At 55.5% G+C, this 21,947-nt stretch overlaps 1 protein-coding gene across 1 annotated transcript; it reads right to left on the minus strand.

The window, feature by feature from the left end:
- Nucleotides 1-21,947, minus strand: LOC148813720 (phospholipid phosphatase 2-like). The gene is made up of 6 exons (XM_088907736.1): nucleotides 21,293-21,947; nucleotides 7,547-7,698; nucleotides 5,912-6,174; nucleotides 5,508-5,565; nucleotides 3,817-3,993; nucleotides 1-2,681 (listed from the first exon to the last, which is right to left on the minus strand). Exons 1-6 carry the CDS (start codon nucleotides 21,351-21,353, stop codon nucleotides 2,535-2,537), a joined length of 858 nt encoding a protein of 285 aa, XP_088763862.1. The 5' UTR covers nucleotides 21,354-21,947; the 3' UTR covers nucleotides 1-2,534.

A 21,947-nucleotide genomic window follows, 5' to 3' on the forward strand; every position in this document is an offset into this window, starting at 1 on the left:
AGCCACGCTTTTCTTTTTAATGAGTTTCAATCTTTAAGAACACAAACACGTCACCCCCTCCCCTGTTCTCAAACAAACCAGTGGTTCTGCTGGCAGCGGTGATGCAGTGGGACATCTGCACACCGGTGGGACTTGCAGAAACACAGGTGCCCCTGTGCAGAGCAAGCAGCTGCAGGCTATCGCCATGACAACGGTCCCTTTGAACAGCATCCTGCTTCCCGGTGTCCGGCGACGCTCCGGCCTGTCCTCGGCCGGACAAGCTGCGCTGCCGCCTGCCCTGGAAGGTCTCTTCCGAAGGGAGCCAGTCCCAGCTCAGCGGTGGCGTGCAGGCGCATTAAAACACGCAGGAAAAACACTCGTAAAAAAAGTCCAGCTCTTCGTCCTGAAGCCTCCTAAAAACACCCTGCTCACGCCTGTAGGTGGCACTATTCCAGGCAAGCCAATATGAAGCATGGACACAAACACACAGTCTTATACATGTCCCTTAGACTGTCAGGGAAACAATTTGTGTACAACACAAGAAAAAAACAATAATAAAAGAGCAATAAAAAGAGACTTCTGCTGACCGCAGGGGTGGTAACTCTTCCTCTGGCAGAATAACGGCTGAGGAAGAAACCCAGCTGGACAGGAGAAGCAACAGACTTCTGAAACTCTGGAGCCGTGAAGAAAACTGTTACATTCCAAGCAGCACATGGAGAAAACCTCTTTCTGTGTACGCTCTCACACAAACACAGAGCATTAAAAACGAATACAGGTATATGCTTATACACAGCACATATACATACATATGTACACTTAATTGTAAATTCACAATTAGAATTACACACATTTGCGCATAATTGCACTTCTCGTAGTGGCCAGCAGGGCGGCGATAGTGGCCTGTACAGTAGTGTACGACAATGACAATGAGATATTTACTAGCATTAGTTTTGTTCAGTTCTTTGGCCCATTTCTAATAAAAATGAAAAAAGTTTTCCCAGGCTTTGTTATCATGACCTACCCAGTCTCACACTGAATAGAAAATTCTCAGACTCATGAAAATGGTTCCCCCTAGTGCTAAAAAATAAAACCCAGAAAATCCATATTGTGTTCCCTTAACACACTGCCTCTTAAAACTGTTCACTCTGTCCCCGTGTTACACACAACAAGCACCAGGGAGCACCAGCAACACTGGCCCTGGTGAAATGAAATGACTCAACCTCCTCTCCGAATGAAATGACTCAACCTCCTCATCAGGCTGTACAGGACAGCAGCTCAAGAAGAAAGTCACCAGCGATCCTGGGCGAGTCGGGGAGAGAGCGAGAGAAAGCACTCAGGGAGGACTTCATCCCTGTTTTGCTCCTAATTCCAGGTCACTTTTCCCAATGGGAAAATGGCTTATAGTATCCCAGCTTGCATTGCCAGGACAGGTCAGGGGTCGGGGTTAGCTGGACAGCACACGGAAATGTGGGAGCAGGGAATATTCTGCACTGTGCTCATTAATATTAATCATTTCTGCACTCTCTCCACAGAGCAGGTTTTGCCCCAAAATTCCCTCTTTTCACCTGGGAGTTCATTCTGAACTTCGTGCATTTCATTTCGCACAAGTTCAGTTTCTCCCCTCAGGAACAACAAACTTCCAGTTTCTCCGGGAATGAGGACATGGTAGTAATATTTTCCGAGGTTCCTGCTGGGTGAGAATTAGCCTGGTTTCCCACAGCAGCCTGGGACAGATGCCATGAACCTGCACTTGCGCATGGGCACCTTTCCCAGCTCTCCCAGGTGGCAAGATGCTCCAACACAAGGGGTCTCCAGCCCTGGTCCTGGGGAGCCCAGGGAGCCCCAGTCCCCCAGATTCTAAAGATCACCATCCCATCAGCCATTTCAAAACCATTCCAGAACTACTGTCATCAGTTAAGCAGATCATTGGTTACTAATTCGTTACTGAGTAATCTAAAGATCATTTTGCAGTTAAAATCTGAATTTCGGTCACCTTCAGGTGCAAATCAATAATTTATAACGCGCTAGCTGAGCGGACCGATGTCGGACCGGGCCGGGGGCTCTCCAGGACCATTCAGGAGTGGAGGGACCAGCATGTGGGGCAGTATGGCCACGCGCACTGGGCACCCGTCTCCACACGCACCCACCCCTTCACGCCCAGCAGGCTCTGGGTCCAGCCCAACGCCGCCTCCGTCTCGAACACTGTCTCATTCCGGGCCGTGTCCTTGATGTGGGCTTGGGACAGGGAGTCTTCTTCTTTGGTTTCTCTCCACGGTTCCTGTTGATGACCTGCCGTCTGGTTTTTTAAAAAACACAACTCACCTCCCAGCACAGGCTGGACCCTGAAGCCAGAAGCCGTGAAAGAAGCAGAGTCAGAACCAGGTGGGACCGCAGCAGTAGTGATGAGCAGAGCCAGAGTCCAGCTGGGGACCCCCTCGGAACTGGGGGTGCATCCCAGCAGGTGCACGACGAGCTAAGGGAGGGGGGTGGGAGGCGCGGGCTCCCTGCCTGCCGACAGTCTGGGGGGGTCATGTTGAAGGGTGCAGCCCGGGGCCTCACAGAGCCCGCGGGTAGGAGTAGTGGTTCTGGTCCGAGTCCACGACCTGCAGGCTGGGCTTCCGCTCCAGAACCTCACTTTCGGCCGTCTCCACGTGGGGACACCTCGGGGGGCGCACCTTGAAGAAATCGGACACGTAGCGCACCTGGGGGAGGTAAAGAGAGACGCTCACCAGGACGCCCCTGACCCGGTTCTGTCCCGGGAACAGAAATCCGCCCCAGGACGGTTCCGCCTGGTCCGAATCTTGACCTCAGTGACGGCACATGAACAGGACTGCAGCTCCCATCGCGAAGCACAGGGACATATAGAACGGCTTTGAAACCCTACAGCAGCAGCTCTCGTCCAGGACATTAAAGGCTGGAGCCCCAGATCTTTGACAGCAGGAGGGCAGCAGCTCTGAGGCCTGCTGGGTGAAAGAGCTGCCCAGCCTGGCGCTGACCCTGTCCTGGCTCTTACAGAGCCCTGGATGTGTGCGCCCGTGTGTGTACCTGGCTGTGGTTGTGTATTCGGATGAGTGCGCCCGTGTGTGTACCTGGCTGTGGCTGTGTACTTGGATGTGTGCACCTGTGTGTGTACCTGGCTGTGGCTGTGTACTCGGATGTGTGCACCTGTGTGTGTACCTGGCTGTGGCTGTGTACTCTGATGTGTGCACCGGTGTGTTTACCTGGCTGTGGCTGTGTACTCGGATGTGTGCGCCTGTGTGTGTACCTGGCTGTGGCTGCGTACTCAGATGTGTGCCCCTGTGTGTGTACCTGGCTGTGGTTGTGTACTTGGATGTGTGCCCCTGTGTGTGGCTGTGTACTCGGATGTGTGCGCCTGTGTGTGTACCTGGCTGTGGCTGTGTACTCGGATGTGTGCGCCTGTGTGTGTACCTGGCTGTGGTTGTGTACTTGGATGTGTGCCCCTGTGTGTGGCTGTGTACTCGGATGTGTGCGCCTGTGTGTGTACCTGGCTGTGGTTGTGTACTCGGATGTGTGCACCGGTGTATGTGCTGTGCTCGAATTCGCCTCCAGGCCGGCGCTCTGCTGTTTCAATTTGGAGACTTTGGGCTTTAATCAGTAGCAGCTCCAGCAGGCCTCTCTAAACTGAAAAGTAGCTGGAGGGCTAGGAAAATGGTTCAATTCTAATGAACTAATCCAGTCATGTATGAATGAATTAAATACCCAGAAGGCCTTGGGCCCCTGGGGACACACACCCCAGAGCTCTGCTCCATGCCTGTGGAGAGGGAGCGAACCCAGGTACAGAGGTACAGACGGAGGGGGGGGGGGATCAATGCTTACAATGAGAATGGCGATGAGTGCCCCCTGCAGGAGGCCCACCAGCACGTCGCTCCAGTGGTGCTTGTAGTCGGAGACGCGCGTGTACCCCACGTACACCGCAAACGCGATCAGGAAGAACTGGATCGTGGGGCGCAGCAGACGGGCCCACTTGGCCACCAGCCGGGCCTGGACATAGAGCTGGAGACACAGGGAGGAGAGGGTCAACAGAGGCGGACACTGCAGGACGGCCCCCCGAGATGCGGGGGGGAGAGCTGGCATCAGCACAGGCGCTGCACGAATCACAAACAGTCCAGGACCCTGCAGCTCCAGCCCCGGCTCTCATGCCAGAGACATGTTCTGATGCCAGAATAAGATTCCCACAACCACCACCTTCCTGCTCCCAGCCCAGAGAGGGAGGCAGCAGCACAAGAGGGCCGCAGGGACCCCAGCCCCCCCAGCTGGCACTCAATGGGCCTGTTGTGAAGAGAAATGAATCATGTCTCCAGGATATCGCAGCCCCCTGATATAAACATGAGTATTAAAACAAAACTTCTAGCTGGAATGACTGAGTGCCTGTAATGCTTGCATTGGCAACGTGGGCCCTTTTTCCTTAAAACCGCCAATTCCCAGACCCCCACCCCCACCCCCACCCCCACCTCCTGCACAGCTTAACAAGGCCAGGGGGCAGAACCTGCAGCCGAGGAGCCTCTCAGATATCAGGGACTCGTGGGTCCTGGCGAGGCCAGTGGAAAGCTGAGACGCCAGCTTGCGAAATCTCTGTGCTGTGCCAGTTTCACTTCCTCCCCCAGAGCCAGGGCAGGGAGGAGGCGCAGTCCAGCACCGATACCACGGTAACAGAACTGGGACGCTGGCACCTTCCTGCCGGCGCTCCCCTGCAGCGCCGGGAACACATCCAGGGTGAAGGACACAACAGCTCCACTGTGATCAGACACGCCAGCCAAGCCGCAGGACGAGCTCTTATCTGAGAAAAACTCCAAACGGGAGCCCAGGCCCAAGGACAGGATCTGGAGTTACAGCTAATCTGGGGCTGAATTCAAGCTTTGTCATCAGCGCTTGAATAGAGTCAGGCAGACACCCCAACACAGCTCACACTCACGACACCCCAACACAGCTCACACTCACGACACCCCAACACAGCTCACACTCACAACACTCCAACACAGCTCACACTCACGACACCCCAACACAGCCGGCCTGAGAGCCCCCTCACACTCACGACACCCCAACACAGCTCACACTCACGACACCCCAACAGAGCCGGCCTGAGAGCCCCCTCACACTCACAACACCCCAACACAGCTCACACTCACGACACCCCAACACAGCCGGCCTGAGAGCCCCCTCACACTCACGACACCCCAACACAGCTCACACTCATGACACCCCAACACAGCCAGCCCGAGTGCTCCCTCACACTCACGACACCCCAACACAGCTCACACTCACGACACCCCAACACAGCCGGCCTGAGAGCCCACTCACACTCACGACACCCCAACACAGCCAGCCCGAGTGCTCCCTCACACTCACGACACCCCAACACAGCTCACACTCAGGACACCCCAACACAGCCGGTCTGAGAGCCCCAACATAATCACGACATCCAATCACAGAGGGACTGAGAGCACCCCTGCGATCAAAACACCCCAACACAGACTCTGACCGATCTAAACTGTCCGGCTGTTACTCACCGCCAGGAAGAGCATGCAGTACATCCCAAACGAGGAGTGACCCGAATAGAACGACAGCCTGGGAAAACATGAAAGGCCACGTTACTGATCAAATCTGGCATTCGGCATGCTATGTCCTCCCTGTTATCCAGGTGGCGCTACATTCAATTCTAGTCATCTGCTTTGTCATTCTTCCTGTGTCTGAATGCTCACTACCACAAACAACCACAAGTATACACTACTACACAAGTATGGGCAAATTTCCTTATAACAAAACTACCCTGAAACGGCACTAAGCTGGTTTTAGAGTGGCAATGTAACAGCTGTGCAACTATTTTAGAATAACAGAGCTAAAAACATCTACGGCTAATTTAATGCTTTTAGTCCTGTGCACAATGTCTTGTGCTCCTCCTTCCCCTCCCTACCTGGACTCGGTGACATTGTGATGATTCCCAGTGCAGTTGATCTCAGGCATGTACCCATTGCAGACTTTGGGGGCACACACAGCCAGGAAGTTGGGGCGCAGCCTGCCAATGGTGAACTTGGCCAGCTCGGTGAGAGACTGGCTGACAGCTGCCCCGAACAGGAAGGTGCCCACGACCTTGTAGAGCGCCGACAGGTACTGGTTGAAGTCCGAGTTGGAGTGGATCTTCTTGGTGTAGACCAGGTACGCCTCACCTGACGAGATCTGCACAGGCGGGTCAGACAGACTCAACTCGCACATCGAGAGCAGGCGTGAGGAGTGTGAGTGTGTGTGTGCAGTGTGCAGGAGTGAGGAGTGTGAGTGTGTGTGCACTGAGCAGGAGTGAGGAGTGTGAGTGTGTGTGTGTGTGCAGTGTGCAGGAGTGAGGAGTGCATGTGTGCAGTGAGCAGGAGTGTGCGTGTGTGGGCAGTGAGCAGGAGTGAGGAGTATGTGTGTGCAGTGAACAGGAGTGAGGAGTGTGCGTGTGTGTGTGCAGTGAGCAGGAGTGTGTGTGTGTGCAGTTTGCAGGAGTGAGGAGTGTGAGTGTGTGTGTGTGCAGTGTGCAGGAGTGAGGAGTGTATGTGTGCAGTGTGAGTGTGTGTGGAAGTGAGCAGGAGTGTGTGTGCGTGCGTGTGTGTGTGTGTGCAGTGAGCAGGAGTGAGGAGTGTGTGTGTGCAGTGAGCAGGAGTGAGGAGTGTGAGTGTGTGTGTGCGTGCAGTGAGGAGTGTGAGTGTGTGTGCAGTGAGCAGGAGTGAGGAGTGTGAGTGTGTGTGTGCAGTGTGCAGGATTGAGGAGTGTGAGTGTGTGTGTGCAGTGTGCAGGATTGAAGAGTGTGTGTGTGTGCAGTGTGCAGGAGTGAGGAGTGTGAGTGTGTGTGTGCAGTGTGCATGATTGAGGAGTGTGTGTGCGTGCAGTGAGCAGGAGTGAGGAGTGTGAGTGTGTGTGTGCAGTGTGCAGGATTGAGGAGTTTGTTTGTGTGCAGTGTGCAGGAGTGAGGAGTGTGTGTGTGTGCAGTGTGCAGGATTGAGGAGTGTGTGTGTGCAGTGTGCAGGAGTGAGGAGTGTGTGTGCATGCAGTGAGCAGGAGTGAGGAGTGTGAGTGTGTGTGTGTGCGTGCAGTGAGCAGTAATGAGGAGTGTGAGTGTGTGTGCATGCAGTGAGCAGGAGTGAGGAGTGTGAGTGTATGTGTGTAGTGAGCAGGAGTGAGGAGTGTGAGTGTGAGTGTGTGTGCAGTGTGCAGGAGTGAGGAGTGTGAGTGTGTGTGTGCGTGCAGTGAGCAGTAGTGAGGAGTGTGTGTGTGCATGCAGTGAGCAGGAGTGAGGAGTGTGTGTGCGTGTGCAGTGTGCAGGAGTGAGGAGTGTGAGTGTGTGTGCGTGCAGTGAGCAGGAGTGAGGAGTGTGAGTGTGTGTGTGCAGTGTGCAGGAGTGAGGAATGTGAGCATGTGTGTGCAGTGTGCAGGAGTTTGAGTGTGTGTGTGCAGTGAGCAGGAGGAGTGTGCGTGCAGTGAGCAGGACTGAGGAGTGCGAGTGTGTGTGTGCAGTGTGCAGGAGTGAGGAGTGTGAGTGTGTGGGTGCGAGCCTGGTGCACGTGGCACTCACGATGATGACGGTGCAGGAGATGGTGACTGCCGCCAGCAGGCCATGTGTGATGGTGTCAGGCTTGAAGGGGTACTTGATGCTCTCATCGTCACAGTAAATGCCGCGCTGGAAGGGCCTGAAGACGATGGTCATGATCACGAAGGGCAGAGAGGCTGTGGAGAGGGAGAGTACGTGGTCAGAGCTGCCGCCAGTGCCCAACCCCATACGATCAACTCTGCAGGACAATGATCTCGTCCTCTGTCCGCAGCGCTGCCCTCTCCTGCTGCTGCAACAACCCTGCATCTGCATCCTCACTGCCACCAGGCAGCTGAGAAGCAGATTCACGGGATCCTCCTCGATGTTAACACAGCAACAGATTCACAGGATCCACCTAAATGTTAATACGGCCAATGTCACAAGTGCAGCTCATGCAATGGAAGAGTATCAGTCCTGCAGGAAGAGCAGAGGAGCAGCACGGACACAGCTGGGATACACAGAGACACATTCACACAGGAAAGCTTTCCGAAGTGCGCATCCTGTTGAAGGCCATCTTCACAAACCCTGGAGCTGCCTGCCGAAGGCCAAGCGCCAGTCTGATCCGGCAGCGTCTCTGTTATGATATGGAGGCTGGCAAAGGTATCGTTCTTCAAGGACAACTCTACCCCCACATCAGGGCTCAGACATGTGACTCCCCCACACCCCTGATCCGCACAAGTGTTTCTGAAGAGATTAGGGTTTTGTGAGACCTGCATTTTTCTCTGCATGTGCTACCCATAACTTTTGGGGAGCGCTTCACACAGTGCGGAAGAGCTCTCCCTACAGCCCAGCGTGCTCAGAGTTAGCGCATCAGTAATGTGGGCGTGTGTACAGCTGGCTGACATACATGGTGTAAAACCCAGCTGGAGCAACATGCAGTACAGCCCCTGGAAAGAGGGAGGAATGAGCCAGAAGAGCGAATGGAAAGTTGTGTTTCCAAAGCAGGTGTCTTGAGCCAACACACAGCGACTCCCTTTCTGAAGCGGGAGTCTTACACGACAGTGACCCCGGAGACCATCAACGAGAAAGAGAGGGGTGACACTGCACCCCAGCCCCCAGACTCGCAGGCCCAGGGCAGGGAGTCCTTTTCCAGCGTGTGTGTTATTCAAGCCTGTGGCTGTGGAGCAGCAGCTGGCAGGCTGCAGGCAGGGGCACATGGAACAGCACTGCAAGCTCTCGGCTGGGGCGTTTCTCCCATCATGCCTCCCGAGGCGTCGCGCCACAGCTCTGTGGCCTTGAGAGCACAGCTGCAGAAGCCCAGGTCATCTTCCCCGCTTTCGAACGATTTTTGCTTTACGAATTTTTTCTGAGAACAATGAAACCATGTCACCACCTAAGCTAGATGAGGCTCTCACCCCCTCACCCCCAGGGGGCGCCCAAGTCAGGGGGCTGGCAGGGGAGTACGGGCGCGAGAGTTGCAAAAGAATGTCAGGGAGCCGGTGTTCAGATTGCAAGTTCTGGAACAAGCCGAGCTCATCTTCAATAACACATCTGCCTGAGATTGAAACTCTTTAGCCATCCTGAGTGGGGGAAAAAGAACGGAGGATCACCTGGAAGGAGTTTAGGAATATGGAAAATAACTTCTGAGCCTTTGTGAATCCATCTACTGAATGTCAAGTTATAATTAAGTGTGCAACTATTAAGTACAGTGTGTAATTACAGACCCACATGCAGTGCCTAGGAGGAACACCAGAATAACAGGAACCTTCAAGTGTGCATGCAGGAGCATGAGGGTTAGAGCTCCGATCCCAGCCTTGTCCCTCTCCTCCAGGCGCAGAGCTGATACAGCACAGGCTGCCCCAGGGCCAGGGGGAGGCTGGGAGTCCACACTGGCCTGTTTACAAACGCCACTGAAGTTGTTGGCTGTGGTGGTGCAGTGGAGCTCACTCCCAGGGCATTCGAGGTCCAGTTCGGTTCTGAGACTGGACCAGTCCGATTCTGGGCCCTGACCAGCGTAGTCCGATTCTGGGACTGGAACAGTTTGATTCCGGTCCCTGACCGGCGCAGTGTGATTCTGGGACTGGGCCAGTCCGATTCCAGGCCCTGACCGGCGCAGTCCGATTCTGGGACTGGGCCAGTCTGATTCCGGGCCCTGACCGGCGCAGTCCGATTCTGGGACTGGAAGAATTTGATTCCAGGCCCTGACCGGCGCAGTCCGATTCTGGGACTGGGCCAGTCCGATTCCGGGCCCTGACCGGCACAGTCTGATTCCAGGCCCTGACCGGTGCAGTCTGATTCCGGGCTCTGATTGGCACAGTCTGATTCTGGGACTGGGCCAGTCCAGTTCCGGGCCCTGACCGGCACAGTCTGATTCCGGGCTCTGACTAGTGCAGTCTGATTCTGGGACTGGGCCAGTCCGATTCCGGGCCCTGACCGGCGCAGTCTGATTCCAGGCCCTGACCGGAGCAGTCTGATTCTGGGACTGGGCCAGTCCGATTCCGGGCCCTGACCGGCGCAGTCTGATTCCAGGCCCTGACCGGAGCAGTCTGATTCTGGGACTGGGCCAGTCTGATTCCGGGCCCTGACCGGCGCAGTCTGATTCCAGGCCCTGACCGGAGCAGTCTGATTCTGGGACTGGGCCAGTCCAGTTCCGGGCCCTGCCCGGCGCAGTCCGATTCCGGACCCTGCCCGGCGCAATCCGATTCTGGGACCGGGCCAGTCCGATTCCGGGCCCTGACCGGTCACCTCCGGCTCTGCGGCCCTGGGACCTGAGATCAGCAGCAGCGGCGTGTGCTGTGGTTGGCCCTGCCTGTGCCCCAGCGAGAGATGAGTAAACACAGCCCTGGCGTGCAGGCGTGTCCCATGCAGCACGCTATCTGCTCCCCACACGGGCCCTGCGCCGCTATCAGCGCCCTGCAGTCCGGCTGCCCTGGCACGGGCGCCGGGCGGCAGACAGCGGCACGGCCTGCTCAGAGCTGTTGGTGCCTCTCTGCCTCCCCATGCCAGTCAACAGAGCGACCACTGAGCGCCCCGAAGTCAGCTGAGGGTGGCGCCCCAGTCTCCTGGCACAGGAGCCCTGCAGGTCTACAGAAGGATGACACCCCTCTTTGGGGCGCAGCCGGAACCCGAACAAAATCATTTCCCGATTTAGAAACAATAGATGCGGTAGTGTCCACTGCTGTGGAAATGTGTCTTTGGCTTCTCCCACAGAAGGACAAAACACACACAAGCAAAAGATATCAACAGCAGGATGGGATACATAAACAGAAAGAGGGGGGCTACATTTACACCCCTTCCCTGAGTAGTTTTATTGATCCTGTCTTCAGGGGACAGAGGGGACGTCCCCTCTGCAATAAAACTCAATAAGGTGTGTAGCTGTAGTCTCCCCACTTCCTCTTTATTTATCCATTTATTGGATTCGATTGATCCAGTTATGTACCTAATTGCTCCTGTCCAGTCAGGGCTGGAGCTAAAGCCAGGACCGGACCAGACCGGACCGGACCAGACCGGACGGACACCTTGCTGTGTGACAGCCTGGGCCTGAGGACAGTCCAGCAGCCAGCCGAGCTGCCCGAGCCACGAGCTGGACCTGTGGGCGGGGGCGTGTCCGTGGAAGGGCACCCAAAGGGTCCTGCGCAGATGGGAAAACGTGTTGGAAGCCGGCTCGTCTTCAGACGGGCTGAAGACTGAAATCGAAGTGCCAAGTGCGGTCGCGCGCCGCTGGACCGAGTCCTCGCCGTCAAGGAGGCGGTCAGGATCAGCACCTCCCACTGAGGAAGAGGAGTGCAGGGGCCTTCGGTCCGCACACAGACAGCGCTATCCCCGCAGACATCAGCCTGCTTCGGAGAGGAAGCACTGAGCATCCATCTCACACTGAGGACTGCAGCTGCACTGGAGCAGCCGTGAGCCAGACAGCCGGAGGATGGGAATCTACCTGACACTGTGCTTACAGTCCGATTTCACCTCCACAGCTCGCTACTCTGGGAATCCCAGAGAGCAATGCTGCAGGGGCCAGGTGACGACGAGGTGTCATTCGGTGCTTGTGGCCGAGCTCTGGAGGGGCCAACTGCTGCACCGAGGGAGAGGAGGGAGAGGAGGAAGACCGTGCCTCCGCCAAAGACCCACGCACTCTCCACCAGCGAGAGGCTCTGCAGGTCAATGCAGTGCAGAGGTTCAAGGCACCGAGGCAGGCGCCCCGAAACTGTGGTGACCCTTCCGGAGCCACTGCCCAAAGGGTCAGCGACAGAGGCCAGCGCCCTGCGTCCCACACTGTCCGATCGGATCAGGGGAGAGGAGGGGGAGGAGGGCAGACCGGGACAGCGATGACGGAGGAGCCCTTTTGTTGCTCTTTTTAATCTCTGTTCCCGTTAAATATCAGGAATATTGTTTCTCTCTCTGACAGTAACCACACTTCCCCGATGGGAGGAGGGGGAGCGGATTCCGAAAGGAATCTCTCAAGGTCGCATGGGGGAAGAGGAGCTGGGGGAGGGGGGCGGGCGAAGAACTTTCCTCCTTCCTGGAGTCGCTACAGGCAGCGGCGCGATACTTCTGCCTTCGGCTCACCAGAGGAGGCGCGAGAGAGACAGAGAGGCCGCTGAGAATGATCCTCTTACAGCTGAAAGGGATTTTCATCACAGCCGGCCTGGAGCCTCTGATAATAGCGCTCTTTTGGGATTTGATTAGCCTGTTTTTCCTCTCTGCCCGTGTGGAGCCTGTTGAGAATGAAGAGCTGGGTGGCACAGCAGTTCCAGAAGGCGCGTCGCTGGCAGGGCCCGAGCCTGCTGTACCACTGCCGAAGGCGAGCTCCCTCTCCCGAAACTGGGAAACTGGGGAACCCCGCCGGTGACTGAGTCGGGAAAGGGGGCAGGAGACGAGAGCCTGGAGCAGGCAGGATTAAACCGGATGCCCCAGATCGATAAAGGCGTTGCTGTCTCCTGCGAGCACACAAACAAGCTGTGACAGGAAGCACAGAGCAGCCTGGCATCACAGGGCTCCTCGCCCCCCGCGGGAATGCGGCTGCTTCCCATGGCAACGGCTTTATTGGACTAGGTTTTTCCGTATCGCTTGAGAAAGAAACCGCCCCAGTCGATCCCGACAGAAACTCTGCTCAGGTGGCTCCGCGCTGTCATCGGGACGAGCTGAGACATGACAGGGGTTACAAACGAGAGGAGACAGTTCAGCCCATCTAGATGATTTGGTCATTTCTAGTTAATTGATCCCAACCATGTCTGGGTAACTCGCTCCAGACTCCCACAACCCTTTGTGTAAAGACCTCCATGGCACAGAGCCCAGTTTCGCTGCGTCAAAAAGCACAACTGAAACACATCTGCTACCAGATACATAATTCACAGAACAATCAGAAACACAATAACCCCAGCCTTGGGCTATCTGCACCTCTCTATCCACACCTGTTGAGGGAATTGTGAGGCTTCAATGGGCTCCAAAAAGGAGAAATGAAAACTGAGGCTGGGACTGAGGCTGGGACAGGGCTGGGACAGGGCTGGGACAGGGCTGGGACAGGGCTGGGACAGGGCTGGGGCTGGGGCTGGGGCTGGGGCTGGGGCTGGGGCTGGGGCTGAGACAGGGCCGGGGCTGGGGCTGGGGCTGGGGCTGTGGCTGAGACAGGGCCGGGGCTGAGACAGGGCCGGGGCTGAGGCTGGGCCGGGGCTGAGGCTGGGCCGGGGCTGAGGCTGGGGCTGAGACAGGGCCGGGGCTGAGGCTGGGACAGGGCCGAGGCTGAGGCTGGGACAGGGCCGAGGCTGGGGCTGGGGCTAGGACAGGGCTGAGCCCATTCCTTCTCAATGAAGGCTCCATGCAGTTCCAGTCAGCACCTGCACTAGGCCAAAATCACCAGAGAATTCAGCGGGAAGTCAAAACCACATTACAGAGCACGGCTGAAAAGAGTCGGCTCTGGCAGGTACTGACAGGGTCGGCTCAGGCGATGTCAGTCTCAGGATACAGGCAGTGCAGCAGCAGACAGACAGACACACACACACACATCCTCCCCAGAGTTCGGCACCAGCTGGTGAGGAGTACTTTCCACACCGGTCGCCAGAAAGAAACGGGGCTTGTGAACTGTTACCAAACACTGAGGGAGGTAAGGAAAATAAGAAAAACTGTCAAACTAATGGGACTGTTGGCTGGAACGAGAACTGAGGGATTCTGGGATCAGGAGAGCCTCTGTGAAGATCTTCTCAAAGAGCTGGCTGTGTACTCCACCCCTCCCCCCCGCCCCGTGCCAGGGCCCGGCTCTGCCCCTGTCCCAGATCTCTTTCATTCTCTCTTCACTACGGCGAACAGCCCCACCCAGGCAGGCCGACACAGGAGTGAGTCAGGCAGGGAGACAGGGAGAGGAGGCAGGAGGGAAGCAGAGCAGAGAGATCAGATCAGACAGGAAGGGGAAATGAACAAAGAGCAAAACAAAGACCGAGAGGAAACTTGGAGAAGAGAAAGCTCAGGACACAAAGAGAGAAACACGAGCTGCTAGGGAGGGTGTCTGCACCCGGAGCGCGGGCGCCGGGGCGCAGCTGGGGGCTGGGGGCAGTCGCCCGCTTGTGGAAGCGGGGTGCTGCAGGAGGGGGATCCACCAGGCACCCCAAAGCGTGCAGAGCAAGCGGAGCCCGGCTGCTTCACCCCGAACACCGGCCGCAGCAGCGGAGAAGCCACAGACTCGCTCGCACCCGGACCACGCGGACACAGGCGCCTGTGTGCGAGGTCAGCGCAGACGCACCGCGACGCCGATCGATCGCTGACGACGGGCGTGACTTGTGCTCGGCAGCCTCACTCTCTCTGCGCCTCCCGGTCAAAGGGCGGATGATTGTTACTCTTCCATTTATTTCTGAACGCGTTCCGCAATAAAGCGCACCAGCAGACGCACAAGGGGGGCACTCCAGCTGGCGCTGCGCTCACCATCCTGACCCACTGTTTCCATCGAGGCACCCCGAACCTGCTCTTCCAGAGACCTCCAAACCCCCTTCCGGAGCACCCACACATCCACACGTCTGAGTGACACCTCCTGTCCCGGCTCTCTGACTCCAGAGCCCCTCAGACAAGGCACCCAGCTTGCACACTGCTCCATGGAAAATATCCCCCCCAAATACTAGGATTCTCATCACGGGGGTCCTGGGACCCCTGCCCCCCCAGTCCTGCTGTTCACATGGCTCTGCTTCTGATTGCACTTGCTGGACAAGCACAGGTGAAGGTCATGGCCGCTGTGGACTGGCTGCCGAGCGGGAGACTGGGCCCAGCCAGAGAGCCAGTCCACACCTTTCCGCCACAGAGCGCTGAAGAACAGAAATATCCCGTTTAAAAATACAGGGCCAGCGCCGCCCGGGTCGGAGAGCTGGCGCAGCTCAGACCGTGAGAGGTCTCTCTCCTCCCTCTCACTCCTCACTCTGTAAATATAGACGGCCCAGCGCAGCCCTGCCATTTTTAGCCCAGGGATGTGCAATTACACTGTGAACAGTGGGCCGCTCTGCCTGTGCCTCTCTCCCTGTCGGGGTCACAGCAAGGGCCAGGCTGGGGCTGTGGGTGTTCTGAGCGTCTGCTTCCTGCGCCTCCTGATCTTAACCCTTAGCTGCCATCTCTTATTCCAACTCCTCGTATCCCCCACCACCCTGGACGAGTGTCTCCCCTCAGCGGAGGGCAGCAGGGCCAGAGGCCGGCGCTCAGTGTGGCAGGAGGTCAGTGCAGCGGTCAGTGTGGTGGTCAGGGTGGCCAGCGGTCAGTGTGGTGGGAGACTTTAACACTCTTAGCAAGACAGTTTCAATACTGTCATGGTGAGAAAATGGACATTTTGGGATACATTAGCTACTGAGTAGCTAAACCTACATGACTCTGGGAGACTTAACAGAGCAGAGCTGGGACTGCTGTGTGTATTTGTGTATGCGTGTGCTTGCGTGTATACTGTATGTGTGTGTGGTTTGTGTACACATGTGTGATGTGAGTATATTCGTGTGTGCGGTGTTTATGTGTATAGTATATATATGTGTATGGCTGGTGTATGTTGTGTGTGTATGGGTGGTTTGTTTATACTTGTGTATGTATATGTGCATAAGTAAATGTGTGTGTACGTGTGTGTGGGGTGTGTCTGTATGAGTGTGTGTGTTCTTGTGTGTGTGGGGTGTGTGTGAATGGTGTGTTTGTGGGTTATGTGTGAATGGTGTGTGTGTATGTATGGTGTGTGTGTGTACGTGAGTGTACAGTATGTACGGTGTGTGTATGTGGGGTGTGTGTGTTGTGTGTACAGTGTGTATGTAGTAGTAGTTCAGGTGGGAAGCGCGTCAGCATGTGTAGGCTGCAAAGGAACAAGTAAGAGGTTTATTCCATGCTGAAAAAAAGAAGAAAGAGAACACAACGTTTCGGCCGTGGAGCCTTCTTCAGGTGTGGTGTATATATCTTATATATATATATCTCACACCTGAAGAAGGCCCCACGGCCGAAACGTTGTGTTCTCTTTCTTCTTTTTTTCAGCATGGAATAAACCTCTTACTTGTTCCAGTGTGTATATATGTGTGTATGTGGGTTGTGAGTGAACGGTGTGTGTATGGTATGTATAGTGTGTGCGTACGTGGGGTGTGTGTGTGTGTACACGTGTATTGTGTGTGTGTATGTATGGAGTGTGTATTGTGTACGTGTGTGTATTGAGTGTGTATTGTGTTTGTATGTACGGTGTGTGTATTGTGTGTGTATGTACGGTGTGTGTGTACGTGTGTGTGTACATGTGTGTGTATGTCCGGAGTGTGTGTATTGTGTGTGTATGTATGGTGTGTGTATTGTGTGTGTATGTACGGATTGTGTATTGTGTGTGTATGTACGGAGTGTGTGAACATGTATGGTGTGTGTATTGTGTGTGTATGTGGGGTGTGTGTATTGTGTGTGTGTACGTGTGTGTGCTGTGTGTACATGTGTGTATGTGGGGTGTGTGTGTACATGTGTCTATTGTGTGTGTGTGTACGTGTGTGTATGTGGGGTGTGTGTGTGTGGGGTGTGTATATGTGGGGTGCGGGGGGCTGCTCTGTTGACTCAGTCTCTCTCTCCCTCTCTCTCTCTCTCTCTCTCCCTCGCACTGGCCTGAGTAATCCGGAAGGTATGTGCTGAGTGTACAAACAATCCCGGTCTGGAGTTACAATCTCTGCTCCGCTCGGCTCACATGCACACAGGGCTGGGCCTCAGGCTGCATAACGCTCCGGGCCCATGTGTACACAAGCACAATGCCAAGCTGAAAGGAGAGCAGACACAAACACTCGGCCTGCTCTGCGGGGCGACGACTGTGGGATATGGCAGTGATGTGGAAATACACATTCCTGCAAACTGCAGCACAGTGGAAACAAGAGCATTTCACTGGAAGGGCAGGACGCTCCGTTTCCTCAGATCTGAAGCGGACTTCTCCTGCGTCTTGCAGATCGCTTCTCTCCACAGGGTCTCACTGTAAAAAGTGGACCCTGCAGGTAAAAAAGGGGGGTGAATACCCCCAATCTGGGTACGGCCTGGGTACATTTCTACAAGTGGAGTGGAATGGAACTTTATCAGGATACACTGCCACACTTACAGACATCGCCCTGGGATCTCGAGAAGTTGGGACCTCGGTTTGATGTTGCACCCGAAGGATAGCACCCCTGACTGCACAGTGTCTCTGGTCACAACAATGGGGCTCCGGCTCGGAAATTCTGGACCAGAGGAAAGAGCACCACCTACTGGTCCACCAAACACCACTTACAGCAGCAACCGGGTTTTCCTTAGAGTCTCCCACCCCAGTACTGACCGGGTCCAACTTACCTCCTGCGATCTAATGAGGTCAGGCTACAAGGCGACAATGCTATTTGGGCATTTGGGCACGTATGTTAATTTAAACACTATTCCGCAAAGAAAGTGTTAAAAAAAGTCCGAAAATCGACACCAGAGCAAAGCAGACCGCAAAAGGAGCACATCTACCAGAGCCTGAGAGTTTCAGCAAACCTCCTTTGAAAAGATGTAGTCAGAACTTTCATTTCACTGTGAACCTGAACAATCTGGCCCATCTCACAGGTGGACCGAGCTGCAGAGCCGGCTGTGAGCACTCCTGCGCTGCAAGACCAGCTCTCCCCAGCACAGCACAGACCCCAGGCTGCAGGGCAGCTCACTTCCAAACACTGCAGAAGATGCCGAAGAGCGATTCTGCCACAGAGCGCTCTGTGTTTTCACAGCCGAGTCAGGTCTGAGAGAGGAGGCCACTGCGCTGTGCGACTCTCGGTGCCACCACCCAGGCAGCACTGGCATCCCCAGACCTCACAAATTAACAGGGTTAATATTTACTTATTTCTTCCAGCTGTAATAAAGATTTACAGGTCTTGGAACTTGTCTGGCTCTACAGCAGAGACAGCCCCTCCTGTTTGGGAGGCAATTAAAAGCTGATTCCAGATAAATGTTTCCCATCTGGAGTGGGGGGGGAGGGGACAGGGACGAACTGCTGGGAGAATATCTCTCTCTGAGGGGTGTGAGCAGGAGAGGTGTGGGCAGCCTGAATCTGGGATGGCTGGGTGGGAGATCAGTTCCTTCAGAAGGATGGGTCTCTGCAGCGCAAAACTCGGGGATGGACAACCTTGCACAGCAGAGTCTGTTTCAGTCCATGTTCTACTAGTTACTCTTGTATAGTCTGAGCCCTGTGACTGGGCCGTGTCAGTGTACTGGACTCCACAGGGACTGGAAGAGTCCAGAGCCCTGTGACTGGGCCGTGTCAGTGTCCTGGACTCCACAGAGACTGGAAGAGTCCAGAGCCCTGTGACTGTGCCGTGTCAGTGTCCTGGACTCCACAGAGACTGGAAGAGTCCAGAGCCCTGTGACTGTGCCGTGTCAGTGTCCTGGACTCCACAGAGACTGGAAGAGTCCAGAGCCCTGTGACTGGGCCGTGTCAGTGTACTGGACTCCACAGGGACTAGAAGAATTACACTATGGGTAGCTAAAACTGCAATGGCTCCTTGTGTTTGTGTGTTGTTAAACACAAAGTGCTGCTCCTCAGGAACCAAGAGATTCAATTCAGTATTTTGAGTAAAAAAAGAACCTAGAATTTAAACATACTCTTCATTTCAGAACAAGTGTCAGTTAAGCTGTAGCAGGGAGTGGTGTCTTCCGTCCTCAGGTATTAATCTGGTGATTGAACACTGCTGAGAGACCTCTAATCGTGTCAGGCTGTGGTTTGACAGCTACCTCCCACCTTCCTGTCTCTCCGAGGCGAGGCAGCCTGAGCCGACCCCCAGCCCAAGTGCACGCATCCCTGAACAAAACCACCGCAGCCCCCTGGCCTCTTTCCCCACGCTGGGAGACACACGACCCCAACAGATCTGACACGCACCACAGCAGCTCCTAATTACTGCCCCCGGCCCAGCAACGGGCTCATTAAAAGCCTTCTGCTGCTGCAGATTAGGATCTGGAGGAGGAAGGGAGTATTTCCCTGCTGCTCAGGGCCTGCAGCGTCGGCCACATTGGACAAGATTCACGCGAAAAAGAAACGTCTGCAGGAAACTTAACAAATTTCCCTTTAACAATCGCCCAGCTGCCACTCAGCTCAGCTCAGAGCAGGCAGGGATACAGACACAGACAGGACTCCCACTGCACTGCAGTTCCATCCGGTTCAGGGAATCTGTCTGCCTGCAGAAACAGAAGGACCAGTTCTGGTAAATGTTCCTGCAGAACAGAGCTCCTTTTCTGCAAGCTGATCACTGGGGTCACCTTAGGAAATGACTGGACGTGTTCCCAGGACCAAGGAACTACTTTCTGACAGCTCAGTCAGCAAGATTGGAGTCATCTGCCTCCTCCTGTACATGAATGTGGTCCTACCCCCTCCTCTCGCTCTCAGGTCTGAGCACAGCACAGAGAACATCCTGGTATTCCCAAGAGAAGTAATGGAGCCCCCCATCCTTGACGTGACCACAGCCTGTCCACACCAGACAGAACCTGAGAGGGGCACAGCGATTTGCTCCCATGGGTGCTGCTTGAGAATCATCCCACAGCCCTCCTGCACAGAGAGCAGAGCTCTTCAACCTGCATTCCCACCCGGCAGAGCTGAGGCGCTGCACCTCAGGGCTTCTGGAACAGAACCGAACCAATCATGAGCCTCGTGGACCAGTTTAACACTTGTAAGGGGACTTCACCCCTTCGGGGACTTCATGAAACTGGGAAAACCTGGACTCCGGTCCTCCAGGACTGGAGCAGCACACAGGGGTCTCCGGTCCAGCTCCAGGAGAAACCCACTCCAGTTAGTCTCATAGGTCACCTGTTTCTACAGCTTCCTACCTCGCTGGTGTCTAAAGATTGGGATCACCTCTGAGTTACGGATCGATTAAGCACCCAGTCAGGCCGAATAAGGAGAACCCAGCTGCTTGGGGATGAAGGGTTCTGGTCCGAACTCGTCACAAGGAAACTGCTCAAGTTTCTGTGATGTGACGATGAGCTAGATAACCTGCAGGATCAGGGTTAGAGCCCCAGAGCAAGACTCCTCCCTCTGGAGAAGCTGCACGCGAGCTGGAGACCGGGAGGGAACACCCAGCGCGCCCGAGAATCAGGGGTGTCGGGGTGTCCGCAAGCCACACGGAACAACAGCGACTTCAATCAAACCCAACAACAATTCTCACACTGCGCCACTGCACAAAATGTAAAACTGAGATTTGTTTTAGAGACTTCACTACCACTGTACACTTCACAACCCTGGACACTTCACTACCCTGGACACTTCACTACCCTGTACTCTACCACTGTACACTTCACTACCCTGTACTCTACCACTGTACACTTCACTACCCTGGACACTGTACTGTACACTTTACTACCACTGGACACTTCACTACCCTGGACACTTCACTACCCTGTACTCTACCACTGTACACTTCACTACCCTGTACTCTACCACTGTACACTTCACTACCCTGGACACTGTACTGTACACTTTACTACCACTGGACACTTCACTACCCTGGACACTTCACTACCCTGTACTCTACCACTGTACACTTCACTACCCTGGACATTGTACTGTACACTTTACTACCACTGGACACTTCACTACCCTGGACACTTCACTACCCTGTACTCTACCACTGTACACTTCACTACCCTGGACACTGTACTGTACACTTTACTACCACTGGACACTTCACTACCCTGGACACTTCACTACCACTGGACACTGTACTGTACACTTTACTACCACTGGACACTTCACTACCCTGGACACTACCACTGTACACTCCACTGCCCTGTACTCTACCACTGTACTGTTCACTACCCTGTACACTACCACTGGACACTTCAGTACCCTGGACACTTCACTGCCCTGTACCAGCGCTGCTCCACACAGAGGGCGTCGCGCTGCTGGAACCTCCTGAGCGGAGCGGAGACGGGAGACGACCTGCACGCGTCCCGCGCACGGTGCCTGACAGGACCCCTGACAGCGGAGAGAAGACCCCCGCACGCACACGCGTTACAATGAGACTGTGTTTCCCAACACTTTTTAAAGTAAAGCAGATTTGGAAGCAGCTGATAGCAGTCACAAACGCGCTCTGTGCGATCTGTTCAGACTACGGCGCGGAGTCGTTGACCCTGTCGTAAGGGGGTGTGTTTCCGATAACGACGATCTGAACCCCAGCTTTCACGTTAGAGAAGCTGTTCACACCCCGAGCCTGGGTGTTTATTAGAGCTATGTCAACAGCCGGCTGGGAGGGGGGCTGCCTGTGATAACAACACCAGCGCAGATAATCCCATCCCGGACCCCCGGAGCGGCACATGACTCGCACCCCGCGCAGCCCGCTGCAAACTCACCCGCCACCACGCACAGCACATCCACGAGGATGAAGACCTTCTTCCTCGTCTCGGGCACCATGGCTCCGGCCTCTGGAGTCCTCGGCTCTCACGCGCGACGGGGACCTGTTGGCGATGGCCCGGCCCGGGGCGGGGGGGGGGGCTGGCTGTCCTCCCTCCCTCCCTCCGCTCGCAAGAAAACAAAGCTCAAGCGCCGCCGGGAGCCCGGAGCGCAAACAGCTCAACCTGACTGGCGAGTTCTTCCGGCTCCCTCCTCTACCTGAGCTGGAGGCACCGCGGTTGTGGCCGGAGGTGGATAAACACCACCAGCGCGTCGCGTCTCCCACTTTCACGACACGGACACGCACTCTCCCGACTCAGCGGACGAGGCTCCGGTCTGGTCTCGGGCGCCCTGCGCGCATTGCTGTGTCCACAGCCGGCGTTGAGCTCCTTTTCGGCAGCACAGCTCCAGCACAAATAATCTGGCGTCTCCCGAGTCCTCGGCAATGCTGCACTCCTCTCCCTCCCTCCCTCTCCACTCCCTGGGCTGACGTCAGGCGCGCCGCCTGCCAAGGAAACTCTTAAAGAAATTGTCCCACGTTCCCGAGAGCTCTGGAGCCGAGGAAGTCTGTCCCCGTGTTTGGAACACCACCGTCTCGCGGAGCAGGAGGTGCGC

Source organism: Atractosteus spatula, chromosome 28 (genome assembly GCF_055471065.1).
Source record: "Atractosteus spatula isolate fAtrSpa1 chromosome 28, fAtrSpa1.hap1, whole genome shotgun sequence".
In the NCBI taxonomy this organism is placed as follows: Eukaryota; Metazoa; Chordata; class Actinopteri; order Semionotiformes; family Lepisosteidae; genus Atractosteus; species Atractosteus spatula.